This window comes from Trachypithecus francoisi, unplaced genomic scaffold (genome assembly GCF_009764315.1).
Source record: "Trachypithecus francoisi isolate TF-2019V2 unplaced genomic scaffold, Tfra_2.0 Contig00090, whole genome shotgun sequence".
Classification (NCBI taxonomy): domain Eukaryota; kingdom Metazoa; phylum Chordata; class Mammalia; order Primates; family Cercopithecidae; genus Trachypithecus; species Trachypithecus francoisi.
This window is the reverse complement of record NW_022680471.1, coordinates 914497-928781: the sequence shown is the minus strand read 5'-3', so window position 1 is coordinate 928781 and position 14285 is coordinate 914497. Positions and strand designations below refer to the sequence as shown.

The following is a 14285-nucleotide window of genomic DNA, read 5'->3' as shown; positions in this document are numbered from 1 at the left end:
TGTGTCTGTGCCCATGACGGGGAGTTGTTCCAGTGTTGCATCAGTGGGATGAGGCGTGGCACGTGGTCCTGCAGGTGCAGCCTGGAGTGGTGGTACCTGTGTGCCCAGCCTTTCACCTAGCATGCAGCAGTGATCACATGTGTTCTTTATCTGCTTCTTGAAGGTTGTAAAGATGCCTTCTTGGGCACGTTTAAAAATTACCTTTAAAATGCAACTCTTAGCCCCTCATCTGTTGAAATACAATGGAATCTTGCTATATCCTGTGCCGTAATTCATACCCTTATCCTAAAATGTGATTGTACCACATCTGCAGAAAAAGTTCCCAGATCTTAGAGCATTGACATGAGTTGTTTTCTCTGACCCCCTAATTATCAAGAGGTTTTGCTGCTCAACTCTTAACCTTTATAAATGTGAAAACTGCCTGTAACTCAGTCTTTGTACCTGTACTTAAGATTTAGACCAGATTGAAATAGGAGATTGAGACATTGCTTTCAATTGAGGAAAAAAGTACCAATTTATTGTCATTTAGATAATCTTTTCATGTGCATTTTTATTATTATTTATCTTTATTTTTGTTTATTTTTTGAGACAGAGTCTCGCTCTGTCACCCAGGCCTGAGTGCAGTGGCGCAATCTTGGCTCACCATGTCCCGGGCTCAGACGATTCTCCTGCCTCAGCCTCCCTAGTAGCTGGGATTACAGGCATTCGCCACCACACCCAGCTAATTTTTGTATTTTTAGTAGAGACGGGTTTCACCATGTTGGCCAGGCTGGTCTCGAACTCCTGACCTCAGATGATCTGCCCACCTCAGCCTCCCAAAGTGCTGGAATTACAGGCGTGAGCCACTGCGCCTGGCCTCATGTGCATTTTTAAAGTGGTAAAAATGTTCTTAACCCATTTCTCAATTGTGGTCGATGTCGAAAAATGTACTTTGAAGTTCAGTCTACATATTTGATATCTTCTAGGGGCCCAGAAGACACGTGCTTTGAGTTTGGCGTTTTTCCTGCCATCCTGAGTTTCCCACTTGATTACCCGTTAAGTCCCCCAAAGATGAGATTTACCTGTGAGATGTTTCATCCCAACAGTAAGTGCTTTTGGAAGTAGTTTTTGTGGTACCAGGATAGGTACAGAGATAATGTTATCAACCACTTGAAATGTGGTATATTCTATGTGTCTGTGATGTAGATCTTTAGAAAACACTTCTTAGGTTTTGAAATTCAGCCAGGTAAGCATGGTGGTATTAAACACATGATTTCAATTTTGAAGGTCAGTTTAATGTAGATAAAAGAAAACTGGATGCCATTTGACCAGCCACCCTACTTCACTGGGGAGGAAATTTTACGCGTGGGTGTGTTCTCAGAAAGGGGTTATGCTAATCCTTGTCATAGTGTTATTTTTAATGGTGAAAATTTTGACTTAACCTGGGTTTTTAACACAAGAATAAATTAAGTTATATATTGTATTAGTCTGTTCTCATGCTGTTAATAAAGACATATTCAAGACTGGGTAATTTATAAAGGAAAGAGATTTAATGGACTCAGAATTACACATGGCTGGGGAGACCTCACAATCATGGCAGAAGGCAAAGGAGAAGCAAAGGCACATCTTAGTGGTGGCAGGCAGGAGAGTGTGTGCAGGGAAACTGCTCTTTATAAAACCATCAGATCTCGTGAGACTTATGCACTATCACGAGAACAGCACGGGAAAGGTTCAGTACTTCCCACTGGGTCGCTCCCATGACGTGGGAATTATGGGAGCTACAAGTCAAGATGAGATTTGGGTGGGGACACAGCCAAACCATATCATATATGTTAGATAGAATGTGATGTAGATTTTTAAAATGATCTAAAATAAGAATCAATGATACAAAATAATATTTGTGTTATATTGACTGGGAAAAGCAGTAGGACTGTTGTAATTTCCTCTTGAAAAATAGATTTACATGTAAATGTATCTATAATTGGAAAAGTAAGCACAAAAATGTTAAGTGATTCTTTTTTCAGATTGAAATTATTTTTTCCTTTTTATAAATCTTTTTTTGCCCTAAAATTAATATATATTACTTTTACAAGGAGGAAAAAAATAAGGTCATTTAAGTGAATTGTACTGTAGCTTATTTGAAAATGTGTCCAGTAGTAGGAATTGGAATTCCTGAACGACTGTAGTTTTTATTTCTTCCTTTTACATTTGGGAATTATACATAAGAGAATTAATAAGGAAATAGAAGTTATATTTTCAATGATGTTATTTAGAATAGTGTTTCTTATAAATGATTATTATTGCCGCTGATAATCACGATCGTAATAGCTATAGAGAAGAAAAGCAAATGAAGTATCCTGTTTTGCAAAAATGAAATATTTATTTGAAACGAATTTCTTATTGTATACATATCAAAGAGCATGAGAGAATTTATAGAATTTTCTGAGCCTCTGACTTCTCTCTGGGGTTAAAATGGAATCCATTTGGTATACTTTCCCCTTGTCTATACCTGTCTAGGCAGAGCCCCACTCAAACTCCTCCTTGCCATAGGGGTTTTCAGGACTGCCCCCGCCCCTGCGACGCCTCTGCCACTTCCCTCATGGAAATGCCCTCTGCTGTTAGACTTGCTGTCCTAACCCTCATTAAGGACTTCTCAATTACTGCAGATATTGGTACACATAGGTAGTGGGTGGCCGTCTGAGAAAGACCATTTGGTACTTCTTTTCTTGTCTCAGAGCTACTTCAGTCTTGTGTGCACAGGAGATGCTCAGAAGCCTGCCTTCTTTCAGGTAGACTGGCCATGATGAGCCTGAGTTAAATGGTAACATGGAGGTTCATCATACGCTGTCTACTCAAGTGTGTTTTTGGAATTCTCCATAATAAAAAGTTAAAAAATAAAATTGATAGGTAAGAGTAATTGAAGTAGTCAGTTTCAAGTTGGTTGGCTGTAAAATGCAATGGTGAAGAGGATTGTAGGTAATTAAGATACTAAAATTGTATTGAGGATAAATACATTATTCAGAACAATACCTGTGATGTGGCATTAGTGACAAATATGACCAATAAACTGATTACATTATGTGACTATGTACTACAGGTGGTCTGATTATTATTTTTAGTGTTCTAGTAATTATTTTTAATGCTCAGATAATACAGTTTTAAATTTTTGCCTTACTGTAATTGGATTATTTTGATTTTGTAAAAATTATCTTTGAGAACTGTAGGTCTACCAATATCATAAAAATTAGACAGTCAGTAAGTACTTTAAAAAAATCCAACACATTTACTACAAGTTGCTGGGATACAGTGGTGAGCAAATAACAACAGACCTTCAGCAGCATATAGTCCAAGGACAGGGATGGACATTGATGGGAGAATCACACAAACAAATGCAAAGTCACATCAGGAAGGTCCGGGCAGCACCTTGCAGAGGTGGTGGTTGGATGGACCATCTGTAGGGAGTGAAGCAGGAGTTACCTGAGTGATTTGGGGAGGAGGGGTCCTTCACATGTGCAAAGGCCCAGAGCAGGAAGTGAGGGAAGAGGAAGGAAGGGGCCGAACTACCTCAGGCCTTTTGGTCATTACTGAAGGTTTTGATGTATTCTCCTGGGAGTGGCAGAACTCCATTGAAAGGTTCCAAGGGAGTAGCATGACCAGAGTGATAATCTGACGGATCGCTCTGGGTATAGTGCAAAGGACAGATAGGAGGAAGCCAGGCAGGCCCTCGGCTGTAGCGGTCTAGGGTAGAGACACCGGCAGCTTGGGAACCAAATGTGGGCACTAAAGATGAAGAGATGTGGGTGGATCCACGAGAGTTTTAGGATGTGGCACTGCTGGGACTTGGCGAAGGAAAGGCTGTAGCAGGGACACAGATGCTTTTGGTACTTCTGGGGGTGCACAGTGTCACCCTATGGGACCACCACCTGGAGAAGGCGATGCAGAAGTGGGAAACTTCCAGATTTTGTGGATGTGGATCTTAGGTGGACAGCCTAATGTGCAGGGTAAGTATGCATCTAGTTTCTTCCACTGTCCTTGAATGAGAAGTTGTGGTTCAGTTCCTGGATAGTAGAGAGCATTTACCACTGAAAGAATGGATGAGTGGAAGGAAACACATGGGACCAGGTATGAAAGACAAGACTGTTTGAAGGTAAATGATCACCATTAACATTCGCAAATTTTCATGAAATTCAGAACTCATGAATTCAGGTGAGTTAAATAAAAGTATTTTAAAATTGCTATTTCTATTATTATAACTTTAATGGCTTTATAATTTTACAGTTGAGTCTATCTAGATGGATTACTGGATGTCTGAGTATATACAGAGCCATCTGAGAATTCTTCCCAATTATATGTAAAAGAGGACTGATAACATGCTGTGAATTAAAAATGTATTTTTCTTCATCAGACCTTGCATATCTTTTTAATGATGATATTTGGTGGAAAGGGATTTGATTTAGACACATTGATCTCCATTCCAGGTAGTACTGATGATAATTTACTTATTATTAGAGTAAGCTCCCAAGAGAAATCCTGGTGTCTTTCTTTTTGTAGATATTTAAATAATTCCAGTTGCCTTTATCATAGCCATGTGAACGTATATTTTACACAGACCAGGTCAGGAATTTAATGGTAGAATTAGAAATATCTAAGAAACTAGCTCTGAAAAGTATTGTAAATAATCCTGATCACATTAGATATTTTGATAAAATATTTGCCAGATATCACCTTTCATTTACTCTTTTTGTGTATAGTGCTTGAAAAAAGTTTATATGAAAGTGGATTAGATTATTACAGCTGATTAGAACTGGCTGGGTCAGCCTGGAGCCTGTCAGTGAGTGAGCAGGCCCTACCGGGATTCCTGCAGACATGAAGTGTGACACTCAGGGCCCCAGGCTGTGCCCCAGCTGTGCAAACAGCTTGGTTGCTGTGTCTGTAATCCTTGTTCTCATTATCTGTGGAGCCTGCCCCAGCGCGGTGACGCCTTGGGCACCATTCCTGGGCTCACCTGACTGCCTCTGACCCTTGCAGTCTACCCTGATGGGAGAGTCTGCATTTCCATCCTCCACGCGCCAGGCGACGACCCCATGGGCTACGAGAGCAGTGCGGAGCGGTGGAGCCCCGTGCAGAGCGTGGAGAAGATCCTGCTGTCGGTGGTGAGCATGCTGGCAGGTAAGGCCCCAGCCTCCTGGCAGGAGCTGCTGTGGAGACCCAGGCTGCAGCTGTTCTCCTGCCTTGGGTCATCTTGTCTTTAGAAAGAACTTTTACTCATTTGCAGTTAGTTTACACATGCTATTGCTGTTTAGTGTTATCTCCATATACTTGTCCAGTTGTAAGCGCGCCTTCTAGCGCAGCCTGGTGTCGTATATTGTATTGTTGGCCATAATTAACTGGTCTCTGGTCCTTGAACCTCTTTTTCCCTCAGTAGGTGTTTATTGAGGACCTACTACATGCCACCCACTGGACTGGGGGTATAAAGCTTTGTGCGACAAAGACCCCACTTCTATGTTCCCATGGTTCTAGGGAACTGGCCTACTAGCAGTTAGAGGCCAGCGGGATGCACCCTGAGATCAGATACATGCAGGGACTCTCGGGCTACTTCCTGGTGGGGCTGTCTGGAGTATGTTTAGGACACGTAGGTGTTGATGAGGTAGGAGGGAGGGAACGACATTTGGGGCAAAGGAAGCAGCCTGGGCTGAGGCCCAGAGGCAGGAGGCGGCTGACTTGATGGGGGCACTGTCAGCTCATTTAGGCTAGAGCGAAGGCTGCAGGGAGAGGAGCCCTAGCAGACCCTGGGGATTGGAGTGGAGGTGTGACGTCCTGTGAGCTGTGCCTTCGAAGGGCCATCCTTGCAGCAGTTACCAGTAGTGTGATGGAAGACAAACAGAGACTTCGTGGTGTTGCAGTAGCCTGGAGAGAAAAGAGAAGGGCTGAGTGGTCCCAGGACTAAGAGGAGGGGGTGGTTTTGGGAGACCTGAAAGGTACGGGCTCTAGAACTCCTGGTTCTTTGTGTGCCAGAGGTGCTGCTCTGGATTCAGGAGACAGCAGGATTTGGGGAACTGTTTGAGGTGTGCAGGACAAGGGGCCTCCATCCACAAAAGGGGGTCAGACATGGGAGTGAAGATGTGGGGTCATTTCTGGATGAGGCAGTAGGTGATGGAGTAGGACAGAGGGTTACAGCAGAACAGGGAGGAGTCTTCCAGGGCAGGCAGGAGAAAGGGTGTGGGAAAGGAAGGTGGTGAGTCTGAAAGGAAGGAGCAGACCCAGCAGAGGGCCAGGGGGTTGATGGATGCCAGAGTGAGACCACTCAACTGTTCTCTACAGAGCGCTTGGGTGCCGTGGAGTGGGGTCCAGAGGGATGTGAGGTCAGGGCCTGTGATGCGAGTGTGTATCCTGAGAGGACTGAGGCGGAACTCCCTTCATGTGCTGAGTGGAGGGAGCCAGGCCAGGAGATTGGAGGTGGGGAGGGAGGCAGTGGCTCAGGCTGTCTTCAGATGTCAGCTGTGGATTTTATCCTCATCAGCTCTGCTCTGAACCGGTCCCCACGTGCGTTCTGAGCAGTACTGCCGCCACACTGCACAGCTGCTGCTTCAGCACATGTTGTCCGTTTCTGGTGGTCTCTCTCCTTTCTGCCTTCCGGCAGGCCCTGGCTCTTCCCTCCGTGCCTCCTGACTGCAGTTCTGGAGTGACTGCCAGAGCCGTTGGCTAGTGGGTGGGTCAAGTGTCCTGGGGTCAGGTGTCTACCTTAGGCTGCACATTTGCTTGGGATTGTCTTGGTGGGAGCTGTGAGGGGCAGTTTTGCTGAGAGGGTGCTCTGTGAGAGAGAAACCACACTGCAGGGTGTCTTGAGAAAGGTGAAATAAGCCGCAGGTGGGTCCCATGTAGCTTGTCCGGGTGCCGGAAGTGCAGTGGCCCAGGAGGCAGCTGTGGGAGGTCGTGTGGGCCTGGGCTTAGGTGGTTGTCACGTGTTCACAGCAAGACAGATGGCAACTTGTCCTGGCGTCTTCAGACACTCAGAACACAGCCGTCATGAGTGGCTCTTTGAGACCCGCGTGGCCAGCACTCTGGAAGTGGGGCTGGCCCCATGCAGTTCTCAGGTTCTTGTTTGTTTCTGAGACACAGCTCTTGAAAGCCTCCTCCAGTGTTTTAAGTAAATGGGAGACCTTGCCAGGCTGCTTACATATAGGACTCCCTTTTACATGGAGGGTGTTCCCTTTTCTTTCAGAGCCCAATGACGAAAGTGGAGCTAATGTGGATGCGTCCAAAATGTGGCGCGATGACCGGGAGCAGTTCTATAAGATTGCCAAGCAGATCGTCCAGAAGTCTCTGGGACTCTGAGACCTTGCCTCGCACAGGCGCACACACCGCCAAGCAGCTCAGCATTCTCCGGAGCACTTAATGACAGTGATACTCTGTGCTGGCACCAAACAAACAGACTTGCAAGAACCACAGTATCTTTTTTTTTTTTTTAAACCTTTCCAACTTCAAACAGGCTTCTCTTCTGAAGTGATGACTCAATGTCAAATATTGACAGCTTACTGCAGTTTTACAGTATTCCTCACAAAGGGCTTCAGGTAGATTATCAGAGCTGTCAGCACTACCTCTCCCCGCTGAAACCAGCAGTTCATGGCTTCCCATGGATTCCCTCCCTCCCTGGAGTGTTGAGGGGGTCGCACCTGCCAGACTTCCAGGGGACGATGGAATACCCGGAACGCTCCTTCTGAAGAAATGGGGCCCTGGAGCTACAGCACAGGGGAAGGGTCTGGCACCCTTTCTGGGTCCCTTCTGGTTCCCTGTGGGCTCCATGAAGAGTCCATTACTTCCTTTCTTCCTTCATATTCTACAGGCAGATGCTTTTCTTATAATCTAATTACATCTTTTTCATTTGTTACATATTACAAACCATCACACTTAGAAATACTTCCAGGGAATGCTTTAAGTGTGAATTAATAAGAAATGGGATAGATAGAAAAGAAATTTATCGTTCATAGGCTGGTCGCGGTGGTTCATGCCTGTAATCCCAGCACTTTGGGAGGCCAAGGCAGGTGGATCATGAGGTCAGGAGATTGAGACCATCCTGGCTAACACGGTGAAACCCCATGTCTACTAAAATTACAAAAAATTAGCTGGGCGTAGTGGCGCACGCCTGTAGTCTCAGCTACTCAGGAGGCTGAGGCAGGAGAATTGCTTGAACCCGGGAGGCAGAGGTAGCAGTGAGCCGAGGTTGCGCCACTGCACTCCAGTCTGGGCGACAGAGTGAGACTCAGTCTCAAAAAAAAAAAAAAAAAAAGAAATTTATTGCTGATCACAAGGACAGACAGTTTTTTCCCGATCATACTCATCAAAGATTTACAGTTGTGTATTAGTAACTAGTGCATTACTAGAGCAGGTGCAGGTGAGGTCTTTAAAGTTTCAATGGAAGTTTTTTTCTGGATCTACAGAAATTTTTTTTTCCCCATCTAAAAACTGGAAATTCTAGGGTTTTTGTACATTTTGGATGCACTGGGAATTTATTAGCACAAAATCATTCTTTGCAACTCAAAGTCAGAAGGGACTCTTACCATATTTTAGCCCAGAGCACAGAGGAGTGCCTTATCCCCACACTTGACTGGGCTGTGGAGGTGGGCTGTGGGCCCCCGGGTCCAGGTTGGGGACAGAGCCCTTGTTTTGTGACTGAGGATTTTGATGGTTCCCATGTTCTCTCACAGGGCCCGCTGAGCAGCACAGGCCAGGAGGTCACAGTGTAAAGCAATAACAGATCTGCCACATGCAGAAGCAAATATCAGGCCTGTTGCACACAGGCGGCATTTCAGTAGGAATTTCTATTTTTGAAATAAGGGATGGTCTATGAGGCATACAGTAGATTTGACGTGGTCATTTTCTCCCTCCCTTCCATAGTGGATCGTGGTCTGTGTGACTGAACCCACACAGAGTGTCATGGGTGACAGTCTCTGGTTGAAGTAGCTTCCCGTTGGGCTTCTGTGGGCAGCAGATTCTCTCCTTCTCTTAAGGGACTCATTGAAAATTGGGAACGCAGGGCAAGAACTTGTATTTGCAAGGAGATGGCGGAAAGGAGCGGTGTTGTACCTAAGGAGTGTTTGCAGGCAAATGAGAGGGAGCCCTCTCTGTGAGGGAGAGTCGTTGGTGTAAGTAGACGGGGGCTGTGGGTGCGGGCCCCCGAGAGGCGCACAATTGCCTGGAGGCTTCTGTGAAATGGGGAGAGGGAGGAGAGGCAGTCTCTTGACAAAGTATTTTTATTCATTTGTATTTATTAAATGAAAACACCAATCCCATGGTGTCCCTGTTGTGTGGTGGAACCTAATCACTCTGTTGAAATAAAGTTCTGTGTTTGCCCCGCCCCTGCCGTGTGTGTCCCTTTGCTGTGTTGTCACCTGGCCACAGAGGAGCCTGTGGCCACTGCCCCCGGGGAGCACACCAGATCATCCCAGCTGGGGTTCCTCACGGCAGGGGCTTTGCTGCAGATCTGGGTTTGCTCTGGCACGTTTTCTTCTCTGTTTCTGATCTCCCGTCCGTCATTCTGTGGTCTTTCTCTGGAGTTCTCAGGTTAGTTGGGGTCTGTGAGACGGATGTGTTCACTGTCCCGTAAATGACATTTTGTAGCTTTTTCAGCAGATGCCATCGTGTGAGTGGCACATTTGACCACTAGAAGCCAGCAGGCTGTTCCCACCGCCCTTCCCTCCTGCAGTTGCGTCGAAGCACAGCTCTCTGTCATCACTCCTCTGTGGTCCTCTGTGGTCACGGTCGGTCGCCATCAGACCTGCCTCTGCATCTTGTTACTTAGCACGTCAATAAAGAGGCAGATTCCTGTGTCAGTGATTTACTGTTTCTGTTCTGGTAGCTTGCAGTCAGCTTTCCTTTGTAATCCTGTGAGGCAGGGTCCCCAGGCTCCCCCAGGTGCTGGTGCGCCTCGTTCCCTGGGCTGGTTCCCAGGCTGCTCGTGGTGGGGAGCACTGGGTGAGTGCCTCAGCACAGGCCCCCAGGCATGTCGCTTCTGCCCTCTGTCAGTGTTCTCACTAACCATACTTTTTAATGGCTAAGAACTCCGATGTGATACTGAGTTGGGGTCCCTAAGACCACCCAGGGCAGTGATTCTCTAGCAGGACACAGGCCACGCAGGTCGTGGTACTCATGGCTGTGATTTCCCACAGAGAGGACAACGAGCAAAATCAGCCAAGGGAAAGGTTCCTGGGGCCAAGCCCGGGGGCACCAGGCTCAGTCAGCTTTGGAGGCCTCTCCTGGGGCAGGGGTCACGCAGGATGCGCCTCACCCACCCGCGAGCAGCTGGGACGCCCTGCCTCGTGATGTACCCGGGACGGGTCACGTGAGCAGCTTCTGCCTGGGCTGCGCCAGAATTCCAGGTTCTTAGCGGGGATGTGGGTGTTCTGCCTAAACCACCTTGTACAAACAGCACAGGCCCAGTGAGGTGGGGCGGGGGGAGCCCCTCGGAAATCCCAGTTCCCACACACCAGCCAAGGGCCAGCCCGGCCAGCGGGCCTCAGGATGGCTGTCCCCGCCCACTCTGTGGACCCTTTCTGCACAGATAGCCTTGGGGGTTGATAGTGATTGTTACCATTTCATTTGCTCTGTGTTTCTGGGTTTTCGTCTGCTGGCACTGGTTTGCTGCAGTTGTTTGCCTGTCTGGCTCAGTGCCGTCCTTGATTTCCCCATGCGCCTCTCTGCCTCCTGGGATGGGGAGGGCTGCTGGGGTGGGGGTGTCCGCTGGGGTGGGGGGGCCACCGGGGTGTGGGGGGCTGCCAGGGTGGGGAGGTCTGCTGGGGTTGCCAGGGAAGCTCTAGGGTCTCATTTTCTGGGTGTTGGGCTTCTCACCCTTCCTGGGGGTTAGCAGCCCCATTTCACTGCTTGGGCCACAGCAAAGGTAGCGTCCACAGCTCTGACTTACTTCTGGGATTGCTGCACCTCCTGGGGCTTCTCCAGTCCGGTCTCTGTGTAGATGAGGTTGCTAATTTTTCAGAGAGGAGTGCTATTCAGTATCAGTTTCTTCACTGGATACGGAACTGCTCCAGCTGCACAGGAAGGCATCCCAGGGCAGCCTAGCTTCCCTCCCCTGGGCGTGCCCTGCGCCATGGCCTCCTGAGCTGACAAGGTGTCTGCAGGCTGGAATTTGTGCTGGAGGCGAGGGCCCTGGGGATGCCACCTGGACACAAGGAGGGGACAGGGAACAGGTCCAAAGATTTGGGGCTGCCAAGGGGCAGTGAACGCACCAAGGACAGGTAGATTCTGGAAACCCTGCCCTGAAGGGGACCGTGGGGCCGGTTGGGGTGTGGGGAGGGGTTGCAGGGGGCTGTGGACAAGGCCAACCACTCTGAGTGCTGGCCTGGGTCCTGGACCCTGGGCTGTGGGGGGCATCCTGGGGGGAGGTCTTGTCGTACTGATGGGGGGCGGTGGCCCCATCTGGGAGGAATGCTGTTGGGCCCAGGTCCTGGCTGAGCCCTGTGGAAGCTGGAGGTGTTCAGTTCCTCAGATCTGTCCAGGTTGTGCCCCGTTGTCACCAGAGCCTGACTTTGTTGAGGGGACAAAGCAATGTGAACCCCCCTGCAGAGACAGGAGACACTAGCTTCTTCCCCCAAACCCCGGCTTCACTCAGCCAGCCATAGCCTGCAGCCCCTCCCCATCCCGGACACACCTTCCAGGCCTCAACACCCACTGAACTCACCCACCGTGCAGTGTCAACTGTCTGGTGCCCCCGAGGCAGCTGGCCCATGCCCTTCGTCATCCCCTGGTGAGCAGCTGTAACCCCTGCCCTTGGCCTCACTCCGGTGAGTGTCCCAGCCCTGCCCTCCACTGGGTGGGTGCACTGGTTTGGGGATTCCGTAGGAGCGTCAGGGAGACAGGGCTCTCCACCTTTGTGCCCCTCCTGTGCCCCTGTTCCCATGCCTGGACTGCGAGCGCTGCTGGCTGTGGTGGAACCTGACACCTGATCTCCAGGACCTGAGCTCTGACACCAGAAGTTGGCAAGTCCTCACACGTCCGGGCATCTTCCCCTCTGAAGGCTTCCCTATGAACCCGGCCATGAGATGTCCAAAGACGTGTTCTGAGGAGTTGAGGTGGGGGAGGTGAGGTCACTTGCCAAAGCCCTAGCCAAGAAATGGTCCTCGCCATGCCCTGATGCAGCACTGCATCTGCAAAGTCCTCCACCCTCCAGGACTGTGGCCCCTCTGCCTCCATGGGGTGCGGTGGGATCTGCACTGGCTGCCAGCAGCCCTGTCTGCTTTGGTGGCATGAGGCCCACTGCAGCCTCCTATGCAGTGTCCACCTAGACCCAGGGGCCTGCTGGGCAGCCTCCACTGCTCCACCTTCCCCCACTTCAGCTGCTGGCCTTGGCGACACAGCCACCTCACGCCCCTTCTCGCACCCTGGTCTGGTCCTGTAGGTCCCCCCACCATCAGGCTCATTAGCCCACTTGCTGTACTTGGCAAAGCCTCACCTTCCTCTCGGGGCCAGGAGACACCAGGGCCCGGCCCTCAGCACCCTCCCTTACGTGCCTGTAAGTTCCTCTGTCCACCAGCTCAGCAGGGAAGTGCTCTGGACGCCCCACCCGCTTTCCTTCTGCTCCAGACTCCAGATTTTCCTCCCCTTGCGGTGGCCACGCATGTTGTCCGCCTCCCACAAGTGTGGCCCTGCAGCCGCCTGCGGCTGTGCCCCCAGCTGAGTAGTGCCCTGGTCAGGTGAGTCACTCCCCTGCACCCTTATGAGAACCCCCTGGGGCCTGGGGTGACAATCGGCCATCGTGGTAGCTGGCAACGCTGTTGCTCTAAGTTGCTTGTTGTAGGGATAACAAAAATGCACACTGTAGCTTGCTTTTGCCGTCGCTTTCTTTTTTGAGTGCAATTTCATGAGAGGCTAGGGTGGCAAAGTGATGGGAACTGGTTTTTCAGGTGTGTAAAACAAGAAGCGTTCAGCTCCATCTCTGTGGTCGGGAGATGATGCAGGGCCCTACCCCTGGTTTAGGCTTTGCAGTGGGACCCTGTCGTGTGACTGTGGGTGGGGCTGGGCTGGGGGCCACAGACCTGAAAGCTGCTCATGACATTGCCAGGACTGTTGTCTGGGGATTGCCGAGTGGGCATGGGCAGAGTTGGTGTGGGGTGGTGCGCAGGGTATGTTCTGTGGTCCTGCCCTATGGGCAGAGGCTGGCATGGGGCAGCCCCACTGCTGCCTGGTCAGTGGCTGTAGGTGAGCTGTGGGTCTGGCAGTTGAAGGTGGCTCCGGCCAGCCTGCTGGGGCTTGGCCTGCCTCAGACCCCAGCAGCTGTATGACCTGGGCGAGCTAGGGAACCTGTCTAGGTCTTTGTTTTCCGGTCTGGGAATGGGTTTGATGGCAGTCACGCCCCAGCCCTGAGTGGTGGTGAGGATTAAAGACCATGTGTGCAAAGCTCAGAGAACATGGAGTAGCTCCGGAGACAGCAGCCCTTTCTGTGGTGGGCGTGTCCAGGAGGCTGCCCCTGCCCGTCTCTTGGGGCAGGATCTCCTGTCTCTGTCCCTCCCAGCCCAGTGCACATCTGAGCTGTGGTCAGGACATCTTGTCCTCAGCTGTGCCCCTTGCCCGGTCAGTTCTTCAGGTGGCAATGGGCACATGTGTGCCAGGAGGGAAGAGGGCATCATCTTCACAAGGGTCACGTGGGGCCACCTCCAGAGCATAGCCACGGGGCCACCTGAGACTTGGCAGCAGTCAGCAACATGGCTTCTGGATGCCTTCCCGCCCAGGCCTGTCCAAAGGAGAACTCCTCCAACGTGGGGTGGATGGAGCCCCACCCTGGGTGGCATCCCTCCAGGAGGTTACCCACTGAGAGGCCTGGGGCCAGCTGCTCACCCTTCCACTGCAGGGCCAGGTCCCTACCAGGCGGCCACCACCTCAACATTCCAGTCTGAGTCTGAAGAGAACTTTCAGATCAGAGCACGAGTTCCATGGGCCTGGGGCAGCGTGTGCTGGGTGTGCTGGGTGCCTGGGTATATGGGTGCCCTGGGTGTGCCAGGTGTGCTGGGTGTCCTGGGTGCCCCCAGTGTGCCAGTTCTGCTGGATGCCCGATTGTGCTGGATACCCGGGTGTGCTGGGTGTCCCGGGTATGCCCCAAGTGTGCGGGTTGTGCTGGATGCCCAGGTGTACGGGGTGCCCGGGTGTGCGGGGTGCCCAAGTGTTCTGGATGCCCAGGTGTGTGGGGTGCCCGGGTGTGTGGGGTGCCCAAATGTGCTGGATGCCCAGGTGTGTGGGGTGCCCGGGTGTGCTGGGTGCCCTGGGTGCGCTGGATGCACCGGGTGTACTAGTTGTGGTGG

The 14285-nt window shown here is 50.6% G+C and overlaps 1 protein-coding gene across 2 annotated transcripts in view; it reads left to right on the top strand.

The window, feature by feature from the left end:
* The window catches only part of UBE2G2 (ubiquitin conjugating enzyme E2 G2), a 34309-nt gene extending 24974 nt beyond the window's left edge, over positions 1 to 9335 (top strand). For both annotated transcript variants that reach the window (XM_033232953.1, XM_033233032.1), the window contains exons 4-6: positions 966 to 1084; positions 5008 to 5148; positions 7202 to 9335. In XM_033232953.1, coding sequence (XP_033088844.1) covers positions 966 to 1084; positions 5008 to 5148; positions 7202 to 7314 — 373 coding nt within the window. In that variant the 3' untranslated portion in view covers positions 7315 to 9335. The remainder of the gene's footprint in view (positions 1 to 965; positions 1085 to 5007; positions 5149 to 7201) is intronic.
* Positions 9336 to 14285: the final 4950 nt, after the last annotated feature.